The sequence below is a fragment of the Ceratotherium simum genome, chromosome 33, assembly GCF_057802395.1.
Source record: "Ceratotherium simum simum isolate JZ-2026a chromosome 33, ASM5780239v1, whole genome shotgun sequence".
Classification (NCBI taxonomy): Eukaryota; Metazoa; Chordata; class Mammalia; order Perissodactyla; family Rhinocerotidae; genus Ceratotherium; species Ceratotherium simum.
Genome location: NC_141932.1, coordinates 19,210,528 through 19,231,275, shown reverse-complemented (window position 1 = coordinate 19,231,275; position 20,748 = coordinate 19,210,528). Strand labels below are relative to the sequence as shown.

The following is a 20,748-nucleotide window of genomic DNA, read 5'->3' as shown; positions in this document are numbered from 1 at the left end:
GAGGAAGGAGTGGAACACAAAGAGAGGTGCCATCATGAGGAATCAATGAGGGATCTGTGACAAGGGAGGCGTGGGGGCAGGGGCAGAAGGATGAAGCCTGGGAGATCAACATCTCCTGTGAGGGAAATAACAACAGTGGAGCCAGGTGCTAAGTCAGTATCTAGCCCTGACTGGGAACCCGAGACACACCAGACACCAATCACCCAGCCAAAGCCTGGGCCAGAAAAGGCACCCACAGCCCAGCCAGCACCCAAGACTCAGCAGGGACCCAATACCCAACAGGAGCCTGCTTCACAGCAAAGACCCCTCACTCAGCAGGAGGTCCTTGTCAAACAGGAAGGTGAATCCCAGCAGGAACCTAGAACCCAACAAAAATATGCTTTGCAGCAGAAATTTCTTGCCCCACAGGAGCCTGCACCACAGCAATCACCTCCCACCCAAAGGGTGACCTTCACTCAAAAGGAAGCTTCCTCACAGCTGAGACCTGGGCCAGGAATAAAATCTAGAAGTCAACAGGAACGAGACTTCAGAGAGAGACCTGTATCCCAGCCAGGACCTGGCCCAGGGGAGCCATCTCTAGCTCAACAAGAAGCTGGAACAACACCTTCACCCCAGCCTAGACCTGGACCCCAAAATGGACCACCTGCCCAGATTGAATCTACATCCCAAGAAAGACCAGGACAGTCAGACCCTACAGCCCAGCAAACAGCTCCAGCCCAGGGAGCCAAATCCCAGCAGGGATCTTTGACCAAGTGGGGATTTCTATCAGAACTGCACCAGCTGTCCTCACAGCAACCGGCCTCAGAGTGGAAGACATGTTTTGAGTGGGTCTCAGATCTGGACACAGAATCAGATTTGGGGTCTCCATCAGGGACCAATTTACCAGCCATGAGGAGTGGGACAGTGGCCCAGGGAATGAAGCTGGCCTTCAAGGGGAAGCCTGGTTATGGAGTGATGTCAGGACGTGGTGGGACATCAGCACACGGGAAGAAAAGCCCCAGCCAGAATCACAGACACTATGGGGACATGGGTGAGTCTGAGCCTGGGGGACAGGGAACCTCCCAGGGACGGTCATTCATTCAGTCAGGGGTACTAAGGACCTCCAGTATGTCAGTTAGCTCAGGTGATCCCTCCACAGTCCTGCCAGACAAAGATCCGCAGCCCCATTTGATGGATGAGGAAGCTGAGGCCTAGAGAAGAGGAGGCCGTGCCTGAGGCCGGGCAGTTAAGGAGCAGCGAGCCAGGATCCCAGCCAGGGTCGGACATCTTCCCCTGAACCAGGCTGCCCCCCATGGAGGATCGGGGGGAAATCACAGAGAAGTGGGAAAGGGCTCTGGGCTAGGGGCCAGGAAACCAGGGAAGCTGCCCTCCTGCCAGTATTCATCCACCCGTCCCCAAACCACCCAGCACAGCCCTGTGGCAGACAGTGCCACAGCCCCCAGCAACACCAGGCTGACGTGGACCTTTACCATCGGGGGGTTCCATCCTGACTGTGCAATCCTGAGCTCCCAGGAAAGACACTTGCTCCCCGCCAGGCTGCCCCCTCAGGGGAGTCCCAGGCCAGCCAGGCCTCATGGCTTTGGGGGTGTTCTCAGGAAGGGGAGCCTGGGAGAGCGGCTGTGGAGTCGCCAAAGTCCCGGGCAAGGTGGGCGCTGGATGGAGAGTTGCGGGAGCGGAAGCGGAGGGTGACGGGCCCAAGACTCCGCGGGCCGCCAGCACTCCCCCCTTCCTCCTCAGAAGCAGGCAGTGGGCCCCGGGGTGCAGCTCCAGCTCCGCTCAGGCCCCGACCCTGCTTCTCTAGACTCACAAGCCCCGCCATGCAGAGGGCAGGCGCCCGAGTTTCATCCGCGGAATGAGGGGTCCCTGTTGAAGGGGCCTGAGGGAAAACAGTGCAGCCCAATCCAGAAGCTGCGGGCGCTGTAGGGCCGCTGATCCGCAGGCCGGCAACGCTGGTCTCGCCCGAGGCCTGTGCCTCCCGGAAGGGCTGGGCATCTCTCTCGGGGCTGAGGAGAAGACGGGAGCGGGTGTCTCTCTGGGCTGGTCGCCTGCTTTAGGAGGACCGGGAGGAGGGTTAGGAGGGAAAGAGAGGGTCCCAGGTCTGCTTTTTCCAGCGCTGACGACGTAGAGCTGTTTCTCTAGGCTTCCAGAACCCAGACTCAAGGGACGCCCTCACCACAGCGCCGCCGCAGACCAGGCCGCCTCTGGCGCCCGAGAGGCAATTGACTGTGTGCGCATGCGCGAGCCTCGAGCCACCTCTGTTTCCCGCCTTTTCGGAGGCACGCGCCCCTCCCTCTACCGCCGCTCTTCCCTTCGGGCAGCCCGCGGCTTGGGGCTAGTGCGCAGGCGCCGAGCTTTCTCCTTCCACTCCCATCCATTCTCGGAGGGAGGGAGAGAGCAAAGAACCCCGAAAAAGAGCAATAAGAGAACTAGGAGGCAAGGGGCGCAGAGAAGGCGGGGCTTCCTCCTCCAACGGCTCGCAGGCAGAGCCACGCCTCCGGTGCTGGCGCCCCGCCCCGGCTTTGAATAGCCTGAGGACCTGGACCTCCCCCAGCCCCCAAGCGGAGGCTCAGCAGCTTCCAGCAGGCGGGCCAGGTCGCTTTGTAGGGAACCCCTTCGTGGGAAGGTAAGTGGGAAGGCGAGGCTGATTGCCCACACGTGAGAACATCTAGGTTTCCCTGCTGGGGTGATCCCCGCGACACTCCCCACTAGTCCTGCCCGAAGGCTTCTCGCCGCCTCCAGAGATGCATTTTTGTTGGTTGCGGGCCCTTTAATGCCTGTGAGGGGGCGGGTCCCGGCCGTAGGCCCTAGCGGTTGGGGGCGGGGCCCGGCGGTGGAGTGAGGCCAGGATTGTTCAGGGGGCGGCACCCAGAGAGGAGCCAGCCCAGGATTGGGTGCTGTGGGGGCCCGGCGGTGGTGTGTAGCAAGGATTGGCCCTCGGGGCGGGGCCTGGCGGCTGGATTGGCCCTCGCGCGGGCACCGCGGAGAGTTGATGGAGTCGGCCGGCGAAACGGGGTCCGCCAGGGCCCCTGAGGCCCCGACCTCGGAGAGGGCCAAAGAGGGGTCCACGAGCCGTAGCCGCCGGCGGTGGCGAAAAGTCAAGGCCAAAGGTGAGCGCGCGGGGCCCAGCAGCAGCCCGCAAGGAACCTTGGACATCCTGCGGGGAACTGGGGACTGAGTGGACTGACCCACTGCCACGAGACGTGGGGGAGCCCCTGGCTGGCCCATTGCCGCCCAGCAGGGGGGTGCGGGGATTATCCATTATGAGAAGCGGGTGATATGAAAGCGGAATATCCACCCCCCAGGCATAGATACTACCAGAGGACCTAGTACCATCTTGGGAGGAGTGTCCAGAATGCGAGTGTACTGCACCAGCGTTCCCGCCGGCTCCGTACTCGCTGTGTGACCGTGGGCAGCTCCTGCCCTCAGTGTTTCCCACGTGGGAAATGGTTGAAGCGCCGATTTTCAGGTCTCTGACACTCTTAAGAGGATAATGAGGAACAGGTTTAAAACTTGCCCCAAGAGGAAGTTTAGGGGTGAATCAGGGAAAGGTAGGAGGAAGGGGTGCCCCGTATTGCGGGATGCCGGAAGGCCAGTACGGCTCAACACAGTCCCCTCCTCCCATCCTCCATTCAGTCCTTTCATCCACTGTTGTCAATCCACCCCTTCAGCCCCGCTCCCCTGGGGCCTAACTTCCTAACTCCTACTCCTTCTAGGACTAGGGGGCCCTAGGTCAGCTTTGAACTTCCACACCCTCCCTGGGGAGAAGGGATAGCTTTCACCTGGGTTCTCTAGGGTGTCACATTATTTGCAGATGTCAGCAGGCTGGAGAAAGACTAACAGACCAAGAGAGGTGCTGCAAGCCTCAGGCAGGGGCTAGCATTAAGGCCTTGCTGGGTTATGAGTATTTGTCAATCCAAGTGAGGACCTATAGAAGTTTCTGTGCAGGAAAAAAACTAACATAGCCCCCAGGCCCCAGAGACCCCAAACTCATCGTTCTCCCAGGGTAGGCTGCCACACGCAGGCTCAGACAGGCTTGGAGCTAAGACTGGGGCCCAAGAGCATTCACTGTCACACAGCAACACACAGCTTCACAAGCAGGACAGTGTGCCCAGAAGCATTACGGGCCATGGTTAAGAACTTGGGCATTGGAGACCTGCTTCTTCAGTCTATGAGCTGTGGTACACTGGGCAACAGGCTCCCTCCTTCCCTGGCTCAACTTTTGGAGCTATAAAGTGGGCATAATTATACGAATATCTGACTTGTAGGCTCTAGTGAGGTTTGAATGAGTGTGGTGCATTTGGCGCTGGCGCACAGCAAGCCCTCAGGCGAGGTGGACATTATTATTACTATTACTCCCCATTAGACAGTGAGTTCCCTAAGGGCAGGGCTGTGTCTGCCTTGTTTACCCCACATTTACAGAGCCTGGTATGTCAGGCACATAGGCACTCAAATATTTATTGAATTAATAAGTGAAGGAATGTGTGAATTGTAACACAGGGATAATAATAATTGTGCTGCCCTTAGGGTTGTCATGAGGAGTCAGAATCCTCTTGGGTAGGGCTCCCCGCACAGCGCTGAGCCAGTCCTACTCACAGCCCCATGGGCCCACCTACTCACGAAGGCTCATTCCCCCAAGCTCGGAGATTCGGAGATTCGCCTGTCATTTCCTGATTCAGACCCTGCCCCTGCCCCAAAGGCATCCAGGCTGGCTGGAGCAGTCCTAGTCATCAGTTTGATCTTCCCAGTAACCAGATGATGCTAGTGTCATTATGATCACCCCATTTCCCAGATGACGACATTGAGGATCTGAGGGAGCAGTCACCTGGGCTTCCTTACCTGGTCAGTGAGGGCAGAGAGTGGCCACCCCCAGCCTCCTGAGGGTAGGGAGCATGTGAACTCAAAAATGCTGTGTGCCGCAACCTTGATTCTGGACCCAAAAGGCTCTATTTGCACAGATTTGTCCAGTAGACATTCACTGAATGCTTATTTGTGCCAGGCCTGGGCTCTCGGTGGTGAGGACAGACTCACATTGAGCTGTGGACACAGACATTAATCAAATAATCCCACAAATCAGATATAATTATAAACTGTGATAAATACAAGAGGGAAAATCCTGGGAAAATGTAAGAGGGAGGCTTCCCAAGGAGGTGACATTGGACCCAAGGATGAGCAAGTGTTGACTGCTGGGTAAGGGGGGCAGGGAGGGCCAAGGGGACAGAATGGGCAGAGACCTTGAGGCCCAAGGAAGCAGCACATTATGGCTCCAAAATAGCTCAGGGAGGGAGGAGAGGAAGAGAGGAGGCTGGGCGGGCAAGAAGCCCAGAAGGTACCTGGCTTGGGAGGCCATGTCCAGGATTTGGGGCTTTATCCTGAGAGCAAGGGTGGGGTGTTGAAGGGTTGGGAGTGTATGACCAGATTTATGTTTTACAAAGATCCTCTGGCTGCTATGTGGAGAAGAGATTAAAGGGAGCAAAATCAGAGACATACAGTTGTTACAGTCATCCAGAGGAGGGGGTGTTCGGGGTGGGGAGAAGAGCCAGGTTCCAGAGGTTCCTAGGGGCAGAGTGGACAGGACTTCGTGACGGATTGGATGCAGATGGGAGGTGGCCAGGTTGATGCCCAGAGTTCCGGCTTGAGCAAATGGGGAGAGATGCTTACACCACACACACAGGCACACACATACACACACAAGCACACACACAAGGACCAGGGGTACACGCAAATATGAGTGTATACGTCCATACTCATACAAACACACGGCCACACAATTTCATGGGCAGAGAGAAACAGAGACACGGATATACACACAGGCTGAGAAACACACAGGCTATGACACATGCATACAAACATGCCTTCAGACATACTGAGAAACATAAAAACACACAGACTGGGAAAAAATGTCGGCACACCCACCCACAAACACAGGCCGAGACAAACACTAGACATGACACATACCTACATCGGTGTGAATCTCAAAGACACACTCACATCTGACCACTCAGGAAGCACGAGGCTGAAACATGACAGAAAGGAGGAACAACACTCAGATACACACAGAAACACAGCAGAGACAAGCAGTGCCATCCTTGCTAGCTCTGTGACCCTGAGCGGTCATGTCATCTCTGCGTCTCAGTTTACTATTCTGCCAAAAGGGGTGATAATGGTCCCTACCTCATGGGTTGTGGGGACATGTGAAGCACGTAAGGAGAACAGTGCCTGGCACCCAGCAGCCATTAGAGCAGTGTTTGCTCTTTTATGCACACACTCAGGGAGCGGGCTACACTTGCAAGCCCCCTTCCTACATCCGCCCCCCCAAGGCCTCTCCCCTTCAGAAGCCCTTGCCCCTCCCAGACCCCACATGGGCCCTTCCTCCATCCTCACCGCCACTTCCTTCCCCACCGCCCTTCTCACCCTTGCTTAGTCCCCAGAGGCCAAAATCCAGGCAGAGTCCAGCTGCCCAGTGGCTCTTTAGGGCAAAGGGCTGGCGGCCAGGCGGCAGGACCCCTCAGCCCTACCTCTGCCCCAGTCCTCGCTAATGGCCCTGTGGGCCTGCCCCTGCCCCAGTGCCCTCTGCCTGGAATTCTTGGCAAGCTTCTGGCAACTTCACTATCCCTTCCTCCTGGCTCCAGCCAGCCCAGCCCCGAGGGAGCCGCCTGGAACAGGGCAAAGGACAGGACCTTAGAGTCATGAGGGCCTGGGATCCAGCCCCTTCCCCACCACTTTGTGCAAGTCACTTGTTCTGTCCAAGTCTCCTCTGTCCTCATCTTCAGTAAAGATCCCTACCCCACAGAGGGGAAGTAAATGACAGTGGCTTTATAAAGTGGGAAACCACAGTCCATCATGCAATAAATACCACGCACTGGCCATGCACCAGGCACTGTGCAAGGGCTGGGGGAACAGCAGTGAATAAAACAAAGCCCCTGCCCTCAGCAAGCCTATAATCTCTTGAGAGAGACAGAGCAAACACCACAAATAGTAAATTGTTAAATGGTGTGTTAGACGGTGATACTTGCCACAGAGAAAAATGACCCAATACACATCCCAGGGAGGCCAATGAGAACCACAAAGCAAACTGCCTGCAGAAAGTGCTGTCCATGGAGTCCTGCTTACAAAGCACATCTCCCACCCTCCCTGGGCAGGATGGCCAAGTGCAGTTACCAGATAAGGAAACCACACTCATCCAGGACCACCTGGAGAGTGGCTTGGGCCAGTGTTCCATTGTCACAGCCACTTAGAGCTGCCTCCGGAGGCCTCTGTCTGTCCATCTGTCTATCTGCCCTGAGGAGGGGTAGTCCTCTCCCACGCCCCCATCTACCTGCTTCTGCCCACACTCTGACTCTTCAATCTTTCCTTCCTTCTTCAAATATTTGCTGAGGACCTACTCTGTGTTAGGCCCCAGGATGGGCCCTGGGGCCACCCCCTGCCGTCGTGGGGATGACATTCAAGGGGGAGAGATGAGGAGGATTCACCTACGGCCAAGCAAATGACACTGAGGCCTCAGGGCCTCTCATTTACACAGGCCCCTTCCAAGGGCCTGTACCTAATTTTGTATTTGTGATTCTATATTCTTTTTCCTAAAGAGCCGGACCTCCACACCATATAAGCTTCATAGCTCCATGAACCCTGGTTCCTCCCCCAGGGGGAGACAAACAACAAACACGTAAACAAACAAATGTATAACTGCAAATGTGTAAAATTCTAGGAAGAAGAAGTACTAAGTATGATGGCAGAAAATAAAGATGGGGAGCATATCTTAGATGGGGAGGAACAGTTAGGTAATGTCTCTTCAAGGAGGTGACAAGCTGAGGCCTGAAGGGTGAGAAAGAGCTGGCCAGGCAAGGAGCACATGCATTAACATAGAGGAAGTGTCTTTCTGAGCCTCAGTTTCCCCATATGTGAGGTAGGGATGACAGTCATAGCAGGATGGGCTGTTAAGGGTAAGTGGCAGGTACCAGATGCCCAGTCTGAGAAGTAGGACCTGTGGCTCAGGCCCTAGTCGAGCTTGGCACTGTCCTTAATCGGCTTTTGTCCTCCCAGGAGCAGGCCTGGCTACCCTCTCTCTCCCCCTAACAGCTGGGCTGGCTGTGCCAGGGCCAGTCTGAGGGGGTGGGAATGGAGATCACTAGGCCTTTGCTCCCTCAATCCACCCTGGGGAGAGAGGGAGGGCAGCCTGGCTGGGTGAGAGGGGACAGTTTGTTCAGAACTGGGACTGAGACTTCTGAGTCCTAAAGGAGGAGGGGGTTGGGGCCCGTACTCCTGGGTCTGAGGGAAGAGGGGGCTGGGGGCCCAGACTCCTGGGTCTGAGGGAAGAAGGGGCTGGGGGCCCGGACTCCTGGGTCTGAGGGAGGAGGGGGCTGGGGGCCCCAACTCCTGGGTCTGAGGGAGGAGGGTGCTGGGGGCCCCAACTGGGTCTGAGCGGGGAGGGGCTGGATCCTGGACTCCTGGGTCTGAGGGAGGAGGGGCTGAGGGCCTGGACTCCTGGGTCTGAGGGAGGAGGGGGCTGGGGGCCCCGACTGGGTCTGAGGGGGGAGGGGCTGGGGGCCTGGACTCCTGGGTCTGAGGGAGGAGGGGCTGGGCGCCTGGACTCCTGGGTCTGAGGGAGGAGGGGCTGGGACCTGGACTCCTGGATCTGAGGGAGGAGGGGCTGGGTCCTGGACTCCTGGGTCTGAAGGAGGAGGGGTTGGGGGTCCAGACTCTTGGGTCCAAAGGAGAAGGGGGCTGGGGGTCCAGACTGCTGGATTCTAAGGTAGAGGAGCCTGGACAAGGACTCCCAGTTGAGCTGGGGCTGGCTGCAGGCAAAGGGGGCAGGGAGTTGGGCTCCGTTAGCTGTTTACAGCATGTGATTCTCACTGTCCTTTCTGGATGGGAGCTGAAGCGGGTGGCCACACCCTGGGCAGGCTGGGCCCCTCCCTGGGTTTATGCCTCAGGCTGCTACTGGCACTAGCCACAGTCTGCAGTCCCAGCCCAGGGGAGCTCCGAAGAGGCCTGGGAGGGGTGAGTGCATGGCCAGCTGAGAGACAGGAATGGCTGCTGCCAAACCCCAGAGCCTGGAAGGAAGAGGGGACACCTTCTTCTGGGGGATCAGGGGGCCATCAACCCAGGACCCAGGCAAAGTGCTAGGTGGGCTTCAGGAAGGAAGAGTCTCTGGAGCAGAGGGCAGCATCCCCACCAAGGGGGACAAGGGCAGCTTTTCCAAGACCTGGGTGACAGGACAGGGTACCCAGAGTGAAGCTCACAGGGGATCCTCAAGTGTGGGGAGTCAGTCTTAGTCCAGGGCAAGTTTTTGAAGGCCAGAGCTAGAGGCCCAGCCTCCAGAGCCCTGGGAGAGAGACCACCGTAAGCAACAGCTCTGGACCGAGAGATTTGGGTTTGAATTCTGCTCTGCACTTTCAATGCAACCTTCAGCACCTTACTTAACACTGCACCTCAGTTTCCTCTCTTGTGAAATAAGGATGCTACCAGTAATAGCTGAAACTTAAACCGAGGCAGCCTGGGTCTCAGAGGGTTAGTAAGGATTGAATGAGCAAATGCACAGACAGCTCTTAGCACAGGGTCTGGCACAGAGTGAGCTCAAGGTTAATGGCAGCAACAAGTGCTGCTGTTGCAGGCAGGGGAGCAGGGCTGGCTCGTGCAATCTGAGCCAAGTGGACAGGCCTGAAGGCCAGGGGACCCCGCTAGAGGAGGAGTGGGACCAAGTTTTGGGGACCCCTCAGAGGAACAGGGAGGGAGCTGGAGTTTGGAGGGGATTCCACAGCCAGACATGAGGGACCAGGAGGGAGGCAGGAGTGACTCCTCAGTTTTAAGTAAGGCTAGAATTATGATCTCCTGGGTTCAGGAATTGAGCTTGGGATCAGGGTCCTGGGACATCACCAGGTAGATGGGAATGGATGGGCTGAGGGCTGAACTCTCCAAATAGTGGTGGAGGGGAAGGGCCTGTGGGCGATACCTGGGCCTGAGAGGAGGTGGAAGGGAGCCTGAACTCCTGGGTCCTGAGAGAGGGGACCAGCTGGGGGTGCAGACTTCCCAGAACCTAGGAAAAGGAGTCCTGGGCCCCAGGGGAGTAAATGGAGACGGACGCGTGATCTCTTGGGTCCCTGAAGGAAGAAACGGGTCGGTAGACTCCTGGGTTGTAGGAGCAATACTGGAGCTGGGGAGCCAATAAAAGTCCCAAATAAGAGAGAGTAAGGATTCCTGGAGCCTGAAGAAGAGGGGTCTGGGGGCCTGGATTCCTAGGTCTGAGGAAGGAGGGAGCTGAGGGATTGAACCCTTAGCTCTTGAGGAGGGAGAAAGGGTCTGGGTACCTGGACTTGTGGGTCCTAAGGAAGGAAGGGGATGGGCCCTAGACTCCACCCTTGGGTCTGACACCTGGGTCTGAGGGAGGAGGTGGGCAGAGCCTGGACTCCTGGACTCGAGGGCCCCAGCTGAGCAAGGGGTGATCCAGCCCTGCCTAATAGGCCTCCTCCCCACCTGCCTGCAGCCTCGCAGCTCACACACACCATGGACCTGCACACGATGACACAGTCGCTGGTGACTCTGGCAGAGGACAACCTGGCCTTCTTCTCGAGCCAAGGCCCTGGGGAGACAGCACGGCGGCTGTCAGGTGTCTTTGCCGGTGTTCGGGAGCAGGCGCTGGGGCTGGAGCCCACCCTGGGCCGCCTGCTGAGCGTGGCACACCTCTTTGACCTGGATGCAGAGACGCCGGCCAATGGGTACCGCAGCCTGGTGCACACAGCCCGCTGCTGCCTGGCGCACCTGCTGCACAAATCGCGCTACGTGGCCTCCAACCGCCGCAGCATCTTCTTCCGCACCAGCCACAACCTGGCAGAACTCGAGGCCTATCTGGCCGCCCTCACCCAGCTCCGTGCTCTGGCCTACTATGCCCAGCGCCTCCTGACCACCAACCAGCCCGGGAGGCTCTTCTTTGAGGGTGATGAAGGGCTCATCGCAGACTTCCTGCGTGAGTACGTCACACTGCACAAGGGCTGCTTCTATGGCCGCTGCTTGGGCTTCCAGGTGAGCCCCCTGCCCTGCCCCTCTGGGCCCATGGTAAAGGCGCCTGGTGGCCCCTAACCTGGCGCAATAGTATAGTAGAATAACCACAATGGTCAGTATTATTGGATTCAGAAAACTGCAGAATTAGAAAGGGGAAGCTCTCTGGAGCTCAGACAGCTACACTGGGGTCTCAGACTTGTGGCCCCCAGGCCAAATCTACCGTGTAGTAAGAAAGCTTTACCTTGCACAGCTTTTTGCACAAGTCCCCACTACTTTCTATCATCCTACACTCAGGAGATTCATTCACTTTTTTATGTGAGCTGTCTGGCCTCTGAAGTCATTTGAGTTTGAGACCCTAGGAGGGTAGTCATTATTGTTCTCAAAGGCCTGTTGGTAAGAGCACACCCCATTTCGTCATCCCACTGGAGGCCTGGGAGGCAGGGTGCTAGCCCCATTTTATAGAGGTTCAAGGCGAAGGGGCCCACAGCTGCGGGACTGGACCCAGGTCTGCCTGGGCTTTTTGACTCACCTAAGGAGCTGTAGAATCAGAATCTTCAGGCTGTAGGGAGGGCCAAGGAGCACATCTGAGTTGGTGACAGTGAGGAAAACCTAGTCACGGTCCCCCTATTCCATGAACAAGGGCCCTGACCCCCAGCTGCAGGCTTTCTCCTATCCTCTGCCCACCCCAAACCAGCCTCAGGGAAACACAGCTCATCTCAGCACCAAGAGCAAGACAGCCCAGAGGACTTCAAACTCATAGGAAAAGTAGTTTGGGCACTCAGAGAATTGGAAGGCCCTTGATGCACCAGACTCAGAGCAGAGGCCTAACTTGCCTCTGTCTGGGGTGTGTGCTGGGTCCTCCAGTCCCCAGCCACATCAGGGAACCCCAGCAGGAGTAGCTGGAGCTGTGTGGCCCAGTAATCCTTTAGACCCTCTCTGGGCCTCCCCCACCTCAGTGATAGCTGAGTTTGGCAGCCTCTCAGCCTCCATCCCACCTCACCTTTCCATACTTCACCAACCCAGCCTGGGTGTTCCTGGGAATTTCCCTTCACCTAAGCTAAACCCACAAATATTGATCAGCCCAGCTGAACCAGTTGGCTCCTCCCTGTGTCCTGGCCATGACCTTGGAGTCACAGGAGAGAGATTCCAGGGCTGCCAGAGCCAACACCCCAGTCACAATGGCCAGGCACCCCTGTGCTCTCTGGCCCACTGGGCCCCCGGCCAGGGGCAGGGCCATGCCTGACAGCTACTCTGTGAGAACGCAGCTGTGCTATGTTGCAGGACAGCCTCCCCCTGTAAAATGTCAGCCCCAGGAGAGCACAGGCTCCTGTCTGGGTCTCGCTCAGCTCCTGCTCCCACCCAGTGCCTAGCACGCAGCAGGACCTATGCCAGTATTTGTTGAATGAACAGAAGAACGCTCCTGGCCCCTTGCCCAGCCTCCTGTGGCTTTTTTTCTCTTGTCTCCTCATTGTCTTTTCTTAGCTGCCCAGCTCTTCTCTCAGATGCTGTGTCTCCCCATTTGACTGTCTTTCTGCCTCAAGGTCTCTGGCCCTGTCTATCTCTGACCATCTCCCTGGCCTATCTTCCTGCTGCCCCTAACTGGTCCCCACTGCCTGCCTCACCTCATCTCTGTCCTCGCTGACTTTCAGGAAATCCCTGCGTCATCTTACACCCAGCTCACAACCCTCCAGTGGCTCCACCCCACATCTGGAATAAACCCAAATTCCTCAGGCCCTGTGTGAGCCCCCTTTGCTTCTGACCTCACCCCCTGCCCTTCTCCCCCACTGACTCTGCCCCGGCCACACTGGCCCCTAGCTTTCCTTCTCCACGCCAAGCACCGAGCCGCCTCACAGCCTTTGTACTTGCCGTGTCCTCTGCAGGGAACGGCCTTCCCTCGCTTCATTTGGATCCCTCCTCAAGTCCCCACCTGTCTGAGTAGCCTGACCCCTCGTCATCGCTCTGTGTCCCCTCCACCTATTATCTTTTCAAAGCATTAATCATTACTTGACATTATATAGTATATCTTTATTTCCTTATTGTCTGTCTTCCCTTCGACAACATCAGCTCCACGAAGGTGCCTAGGGCAGTGCCTGGCATACAGTAGGAGCTCACTAAGTGTTTGCTGAATGACTGCGTCTCCCCCCATATCTCTGCCCCTCACTCCTGCCGGCCCCCACTCCCTCTCCTGGACAGTGGGTGACGCAGCGGCATCTCTCCACAGTTCACGCCCGCCATCCGGCCATTCCTGCAGACCATCTCCATCGGGCTGGTGTCCTTCGGGGAGCACTACAAACGCAACGAGACGGGCCTCAGTGAGTCCTGGCCGGGCCCTGCCAGCAGTCTCACCTCCCCTCCTGTCCCTCCTGCCCACCCCTGCCCTGGCAGCCTCACCCACTGGGCTCCCTGACACTTCTCCCCACCCCCCAGGTGTGACCGCCAGCTCCCTCTTCACCAGTGGCCGCTTCGCCATCGACCCAGAGCTGCGTGGGGCCGAGTTTGAGCGGATCACACAGAACTTGGATGTGCACTTCTGGAAAGCCTTCTGGAATATCACCGAGATTGAGGTGCTATCGGTGAGCATGGTGCCCAATGAGGGCCCCACCCTGTTACAAGATGGGGATACTGAGGACCAGAGACCCATCCCAGGCCACTTCAGGTCTCTGCAGGGCTCCAGGCCCAGAGATAGCACATGAGGGAAAAGACTGGGGGTCTAAGGGGAGGTGTGAGGGGAACCCCTATAAGCAGCCCCTCCCCAGCACCCCTTCTGTTCCCTCCCCCCAGTCGCTAGCAAACATGGCATCGGTCACCGTGAGGGTAAGCCGCCTGCTCAGCCTGCCACCAGAGGCCTTTGAAATGCCGCTGACCAGTGACCCCAAACTCACGGTCACCATCTCACCCGCCTTGGCCCACACAGGCCCCGGGCCAGTCCTCGTCAGGCTCATCTCTTATGACCTGCGTGAAGGACAGGTAGGGCGAGGAGCACTGACAGCCCCCTCCCCAGGACCCATGCCCAAACGCCCTCCTGCCTCACTGTGCACACTGGCCCTGCCTCTTCTCTCTCTAAGCACATCTGCTGGGTGGGGTGAGACTCATGGAGGCCGTCCCAGCCTCACCCGCCTCCTTCTCCCTCACCCCCCAGGACAGTGGGGAGCTCAGCAGTCTGGCGAAGTCCGAGGGCCCGCGGAGCCTGGAGCTGCGGCCACGACCCCAGCAGGCGCCCCGCTCCCGGTCCCTAGTGGTGCACATCCACGGCGGCGGCTTCGTGGCCCAGACCTCCAAATCCCATGAGCCCTACCTCAAGAGCTGGGCCCAGGAGCTGGGTGCCCCCATCCTCTCCATCGACTACTCCCTGGCCCCAGAGGCCCCCTTCCCCCGTGCGCTGGAGGAGTGCTTCTACGCCTACTGCTGGGCCGTCAAGCACTGTGCCCTCCTCGGTGAGCCCCAGCCCCTCGCTGCCAGCCACTCCCCCTCCCTGCCTCAGCTGCTTCAGCCCCCACCCTGTACTGCAGGGAGAGTGAGCCATCCAGTGGCTCAAGACTCAAGTCTCTCACTGCAGCCTCCCCTTCTATCTCCTACCACCCAGCCCTCTGCAGCCTGTTTGCCCCACCCCCCCCACTCCTCCACCTCCGCCTAAGTGTTTTCCCCCCTGTTGCCCCACTGCTCACCAGACATTCCATCTCAACCACTTCCTCCTGCCTCCTGCTCCCCCACTTTAGCCCCGATGCTCCATCCCCTCCACCTCTCCATCTCCTCTGACCTTTTCTTTCCACCTCCTGTTTCTCCACTCCCTGCTGTCCTGCGCTGGCCCAGCTCCAGCCCATTCTTCCAGCTCCTCTGACCTCCCACTTCCAGCATCTTGGGAGGCACAGAACAGGGTGGGGCCACGCCCCAGGTCACAGGGCATGTGGCCCTTCTGTGCTGTCAGCCTGATCCCTGGCCTTCAATCTCCTGGCCTCAGATGCTCCTCCGTCCTGAAATGGGCCCTTGGTCTCTCCTTTCCCACCACCCATCCTCCTTGCTTCTGACCTCCAGCCTCCCAAGATTCCCCAGAGCTTCCTGATCTCCAGGCCTCTCCATGTCCTAAGTCAGCCTGATCCTCTGACCACTGTTCTCCAAATGGGTCCAAATCCCTGCCTCAGTTTACCAGTCTCTAAAATTGCAGTTGCCTAGACCTTGGCCTTGGGGCCCCCATGCCCCACCTCTGAGAGCCCAGGGCTCCTGACCTAGAGCTCAAGATCCTCCCTGCCAAGTGTGACCAAGCCCCCCTCCAAACCAGGCTCAACAGGTGAGCGGATATGCCTCGCAGGGGACAGTGCAGGCGGGAACCTCTGCTTCACCGTCTCCCTTCGGGCAGCAGCCTATGGGGTGCGGGTGCCAGATGGCATCATGGCAGCCTACCCAGCCACAATGCTGCAGTCTACCGCCTCTCCCTCCCGCCTTCTGAGCCTCATGGACCCCCTGCTGCCCCTCAGCGTGCTCTCCAAGTGTGTCAGCGCCTATGCTGGTAAGGGCCACACCCACAGAGCTGGTGCCTGGGGGTGCTTGGATGCCTGGGTCCTGCAGGGACAAGGGCTACAGCCCAGGCTCCTGGGTCTGAGGGAGGAGCGGTTGAGGAGAGGAATCTGAAATTCCCTGTTCCCACTGAAGCGATCAGATATTCTTGGGTCCCTGGGGCACAGATGCCTGAAGTTCTGGGTGTTGAAAAGGGGCCCAGAAAGACAAGAGACCAATTCAGCCCCCTACATACACTCCACAGGTGGGGAGACAGAGGACCACTCTGACTCGGACCAGAAGGCGCTGGGCATGATGGGGCTGGTGCGGCGGGACACAGCCCTGCTCTTCCGAGACCTCCGCCTGGGTGCCTCCTCGTGGCTCAACTCGTTCCTAGAGCTGAGCAGGCACAAGTCCCACACCAACTCGGTCCCCATGGCAGGTGAGTGAAGCCCTCCCCTCACACACCCATCCAGGGTGGCCAGGAGGGACAGCCTGACACACCAGAAGTCCTGGGGGAAGAAAGGGGCTGTGCCCTGGGCACCCAGGGAAGCAGAAATCACCTTCCTGGTTCTGCCCCGTATCTATCCCTGGTCCCTACCACAAAGGCTTGATTTGCCACCACAGTCCACATCAGGAAACTCCAGGACTTCCTGTTGCCACCACAGTCCACATCCAGAAACTTCAGGACTTCCTGGAGTCGGGAAGGTCCCCCAGATTATCCCGGAGTCGCAGGAATTTTAGGATTTAGCTTTCCAAACAGCCTCTCCCAGAAATGCACTCTGAGGAATGACTCAGAAGGCCTGCCACGTATGCTGATTCTCAGGCCCCGGGAATGCCACCCAAATCGCTTGGGCCCTCAGGTGGGAGTCCAGCCCTCCTAGAATCTTTCCAGACTTTTAACTGAGGCCCATGGGGGTAATGTCCCCCTCCAGGGGCTGGCCTTCAAGCCTATGGTGGGGAGACCAGCAGACTAGACAGACCTCGTAAAGTGGAGGAGATTCCCAGCCTTGGGTGGGTGGCAGGACCCTCAGGCAACTGAAAATCACTTCCATCCAGGGATTCATTTTTCCCCCCACCATTTTTTAACATTTCAACCAACTTTCCATCTCTAGCAAATCAACATTATTTCCTAAGTAATAGGAATTGCATGTTCAAAAGTAAATGCAGTTCCTGTTATTCAGAAAATTATTCCAATTGGATGTGTTTTATTTTAAATTAAGTTTTTAATTTTAGGATATTCAATTAGATACAGATAAATACACACAAAAACAATTAAAAGGGATTTGAATTTTAGGCAGGTGGACCATTGAGCACTGGGGTTTTCCTGGTTGGATAAGGTGATAAGGGCAGCCCCTAGGGGCACACACATCAGTCTGGCTCTTTATGGCACTAAGTACTCACTGATTACTGGGTGATGTGGGCAAGTAACGGTATCTGTGAGCCTTGCTTTGCTGCTCTGTGAAATGGGTACAGTAAGAGAACCAGCCTCATAAGGATGTTGTAAGGACTGCATGCACCTCTTTGTGTGAAGCACCCAGTACAATACCTGGCACACAGTAGGTGCTCTTGGAAGATTCTGCCACCCCTGACAGGCTGTGCCCTGTGACTCTAGTCAACAGTTCTGTCCCAGTGACCCTCCAGGTCACGGTGCACTTATGCAGTTCTACTGATATCATCTTGCATTTTGCTTTCATGGATTTATAAAGATAAGTGAAAAAACTAAAAATGTGTGGTCCTAGCCCTAGTGGTAAGCAGCGTGGGTCCAATAAAATTAGTGGTGCTGAGGCCAAAGTGGGCACACCAGGCAGGCCAGACATGCATCTTTAGCATCATTTGAGTACTTGCTTGTCTGGTCACTCAAAGGGAAGGGATAAAACTGAAGAACACAAAGGAAATTTTGAGAGCAGATCTGTGTGGCTACAGGTGTAGGGTTCCTGGGAATCTAATATATCCCCCAAGACTCTTTTTAGCACCCTGTGAACAGAGCCTCCTTTCAAGCCATGTGGGCGTGCTCACTACCCCACTTTGATCCATTCATACCTTCTGTGTCAAGTGACCATAACAAGTTGGCCAGGTCTCATGCTGGGGCCAGGGAGGCGGCTAGAACAGGGCACAGGCCTGGTAATAAAACATTAATTCTGATATATTATGACCTCCCCGGGGATAGCAGTGCCTAATCCCATATTATCCCACTGAGTCCTCACCACCTCCTGTGAGGTTAAGGACTATTTTTATCCCCTTTGTACAGAGGAGGAAACTGAGGCTCCCAGAGGTAAAATGACTTGCACTTAACCTTCCCAGTCACACACACACACCCCTCCACTAGGACACAGCTTCACCTATAAGACCAGGTGACTCCTTCTACCTCCCCTTAGAGCTACAGCCTGGGGCTCCTGGAGCTCCCCACCCATTCCCAAGGAAGGAGTCTGGGGGAAGACTCTAGGCCTCCACAGCCCTAGGATGCAGCTCCTCCTCCAGAGGCCACTGCCCTTCCCATGACCTTCCCTGCCAGCCACCTACACAGCAGCCACCCACACACCCAACCAACAGGGCCAAGCGTATCTGGCCCAGACCAGCTTCCTGACCCTGTTCGTTTTACAGAGCCAATGCGGCGCAGCGTGTCTGAAGCAGCACTGGCCCAGCCGGAGGGCCCAGTAGGCACAGACTCCCTCAAGAGCCTGACACTGCATGACCTGAGCCTAAAGAGCAGCTCTGAGACATCGGAAACCCCCGATCTATCACTGTCAGCAGAGACACTTGGCCCCTCCACACCGTCGGATGTCAACTTCTTACTTCAGTCAGAGGATGCACCAGAAGAGGCTAAGGCCCGAGATGAGATGAGCACCAAGGACAGAAGTCGGGGCGTCGGGGCCGCTTTCCCTGAGGGTTTCCACCCAAGGCGCTCCAGCCAGGGCGCAACACGGATGCCCCTCTACTCGTCACCCATCGCCAAGAACCCCTTCATGTCACCGCTGCTGGCACCTGACGGCATGCTGCAGAGCCTGCCACCCGTGCACATCGTGGTGAGTGCCAGACAAGGACACTACACCCGCGAGGAGTGGGCGGGTGGGGTTCAGGTGCACCTGGGGAAGAAACCTCCCAGGAGGGGGAAAGGTAGGAAGCCCAGGGAGACGTGTGCCACCAGGAGGGAATGCCTGGCAACGGGAGGACGGAAGGGAGTCAGAGCTGCCATTTTCTTTTGCAATCTTGTTGAGCAGCAAGTGGCAGTGGGGCAGCCGCTGGGCTTGGAGAGTCAGGGAAGGGGAAAGGAGAGACGGTGGGTCTCTGGGGGAAGGGAGAAGCTGTGTAAAGGTCAGGGAGCCCAGTTAAACTCATTCTCCAACTCCCCCCCCCCAATGTCTCCTGCCTCTATCCACCCCCATGTCCATGTGTTTCCCCTTCCCTTCGTTTATCTACCCCGTGCCCCACCCCCCCGCGTCCCGCAGGCATGCGCTCTGGACCCCATGCTGGACGACTCGGTCATGTTCGCGCGGCGGCTGCGCAGCCTGGGCCAGCCCGTGACGCTGCGCGTGGTGGAGGACCTGCCGCACGGCTTCCTGAGCCTGGCGGCGCTGTGCCAGGAGACGCGGCAGGCGGCGGCGCTGTGCGTGGAGCGCATCCGCCTCATCCTCACTCCTCCCGGCCCCGCAAGGCCGCAGGTCTGAGCCGCCAGCAGGAGCCGGGCCGCGGGGAGATGAGGGTTGCGGTGGGCGACACTAAAAGCCTCTCGTTCCCATCTGCGCAGGTCTCAGTGGTGAATGCGCTCTAGGATTGGCGGCAGGATTGGCGGCGGGGACCCCTGCCAGGAGCTTCTGGCCTATCTGGCCCCTCCCTCGGGTCGGGCGGGAGGGGGCGGGCTGTGCCTTAAGTCGGAGGATGGCAAAGAGGGGCGGGGTGGGGGCCAAAAGCTGAGACCTGGGCCTGGGGGTGGGGGGCTGGGAGGGACGCACACAAACCAGCCTCCGAGAGGGCTGGACCTGCACTCCACTACTGCCTTCTACTGCTGCAGCGACCGCCGCAGGGGCGAGGGTCTGGCCCTACCTTGCTGGTCTGTTTGGTTTTGTTTATGAATAAAAGTATTTAATTAGTTTGGCCTCTCTCAAATAGGGTGGAGGTTTGCCCACCAGGGGGCAGCATCGGACTCTGCTGCTGCGAACCGAGAGAGTGGAAGGCTAGGGCCCAAATTCTGGGTCCTGAGGAAGGTGGGGTCTGCGGGCCTGGATTCTTGGGTGCGGAGGGACTGGACTCCCTTGCTAACACAGACCCACCTCCCCCTCACACTTAATCAGGTAGAGTATCAGAGGACTCTGAGTTCTCAACTCCCCACCTTTATAAACCCAGCCCCAGCGTCCACCAGGAAAAGAAAACCCACACTCCCTAGAGAACTAGAGCAAAGCTAACAGGAAACCAAAAACAACTAGTCACCCACGATTCTGGAAGCCCCAGCTCTGCCCAGCTGTGACAGTCACTCAGTCCCTCAACCAAGACTCTGAGGCCTCGCCCTTTTGTAGGCCCTGGGTTTGGAGCAGAGATGATTTCTATCCAGGGCCTGCCCTCAAGGGACTCAGGGATGGTGCAGGGAGAGACCACCCAGTCAGGCTGTCACGGCCCCCATGGGCTCCATCTGTGGTAGTCAGGGAGGGCTGCACATAGGAGGTGATCCAAACTTGACCTTAAAGGATGAGCACAAGTTTGCTAGGCAGAAGAAACAATGTTGTGAGAGCCAGTGGACAGTGATCGGGGTGTCTCCCAGCCAGAAGGTCAGGTGCAAAGTGGAGAGTGGCCTGAGGGGCCCGGAGTGGTCAGGAGCAGATCCTGAAGGGCCTGGAGTGCAATTTGGACTATAACTGGAGGGCTTTGGGAGCCACAGCAGGCTTTGAGCAGGGGAGGGACAGGATCAGCTCAACAGCACTGAAGAACCTGCTGGGACATTGGGGGATAGACTGAAAAGGACAAGACTGGAGCCCTGAAGGCAAAGCAGGAGGCTGGAGACAAGGAAGAACAAGGCCTGAGCTGAGGCAGAGGCCATGAAGGTAGGAAGCAGGAATAGGGCTGGAACAGATCCCAGAGCCATAACTGAGGTTGGATGAATAGGACTTACTGAGGATGGAGCAGAGGTTACAGGAGAGCAAGGGGACAAAGATGACACTTGGGTCTGGCCAGGGGAGCAGGTGGACAGTGAGGCTCTTTACTGGGAGGAGGCTCAGTGGTGTACGAGGCAGGTAAGATGCTAAGGGCTGTTTTGCACATGGACAGATCAAA

At 57.4% G+C, this 20,748-nt stretch overlaps 1 protein-coding gene and 1 long non-coding RNA gene across 10 annotated transcripts in view; one reads left to right on the top strand and one right to left on the bottom strand.

Annotated features, from left to right (window-relative positions):
* Positions 1 to 20,748, bottom strand: part of LOC147912871 (uncharacterized) — a 214,153-nt gene that overhangs the window by 190,054 nt on the left and 3,351 nt on the right. For all 7 annotated transcript variants that reach the window (XR_015549498.1, XR_015549501.1, XR_015549500.1 and 4 more), the window contains exons 2-3: positions 5,956 to 6,013; positions 4,837 to 5,034 (exon numbers count right to left, since the gene is read on the bottom strand). This is a non-coding gene — a long non-coding RNA (uncharacterized LOC147912871). The remainder of the gene's footprint in view (positions 1 to 4,836; positions 5,035 to 5,955; positions 6,014 to 20,748) is intronic.
* On the top strand, positions 91 to 19,367 carry LIPE (lipase E, hormone sensitive type). 3 transcript variants are annotated; one of them, XM_087421688.1, is made up of 11 exons: positions 91 to 1,089; positions 3,239 to 3,242; positions 10,478 to 11,013; positions 13,214 to 13,304; positions 13,420 to 13,565; positions 13,774 to 13,959; positions 14,132 to 14,426; positions 15,269 to 15,496; positions 15,749 to 15,925; positions 18,088 to 18,509; positions 18,933 to 19,367. In XM_087421688.1, exons 1-11 carry the CDS (start codon positions 91 to 93, stop codon positions 19,149 to 19,151), a joined length of 3,303 nt encoding a protein of 1,100 aa, XP_087277814.1. In that variant the 3' UTR covers positions 19,152 to 19,367. The 3 variants fall into 3 exon arrangements, with proteins under 3 accessions (XP_087277814.1, XP_087277813.1, XP_014650689.2); XM_087421687.1 differs by lacking the exons at positions 91 to 1,089; positions 3,239 to 3,242 and adding an exon at positions 2,408 to 2,623 and having other exon boundaries at positions 18,933 to 19,361; XM_014795203.2 differs by lacking the exons at positions 91 to 1,089; positions 3,239 to 3,242 and adding an exon at positions 2,945 to 3,107 and having other exon boundaries at positions 18,933 to 19,360.

Bases quoted from the DNA above. Each gene is read 5' to 3' on its own strand.
- LIPE (XM_087421688.1), top strand. From the start codon at position 91: ATGAAGCCTGGGAGATCAACATCTCCTGTGAGGGAAATAACAACAGTG. The intron at 11,014-13,213 runs GTGAGCCCCCTG...ATCTCTCCACAG, and splicing joins GCCGCTGCTTGGGCTTCCAG to TTCACGCCCGCCATCCGGCC. The intron at 13,305-13,419 runs GTGAGTCCTGGC...CCCACCCCCCAG, and splicing joins ACGCAACGAGACGGGCCTCA to GTGTGACCGCCAGCTCCCTC.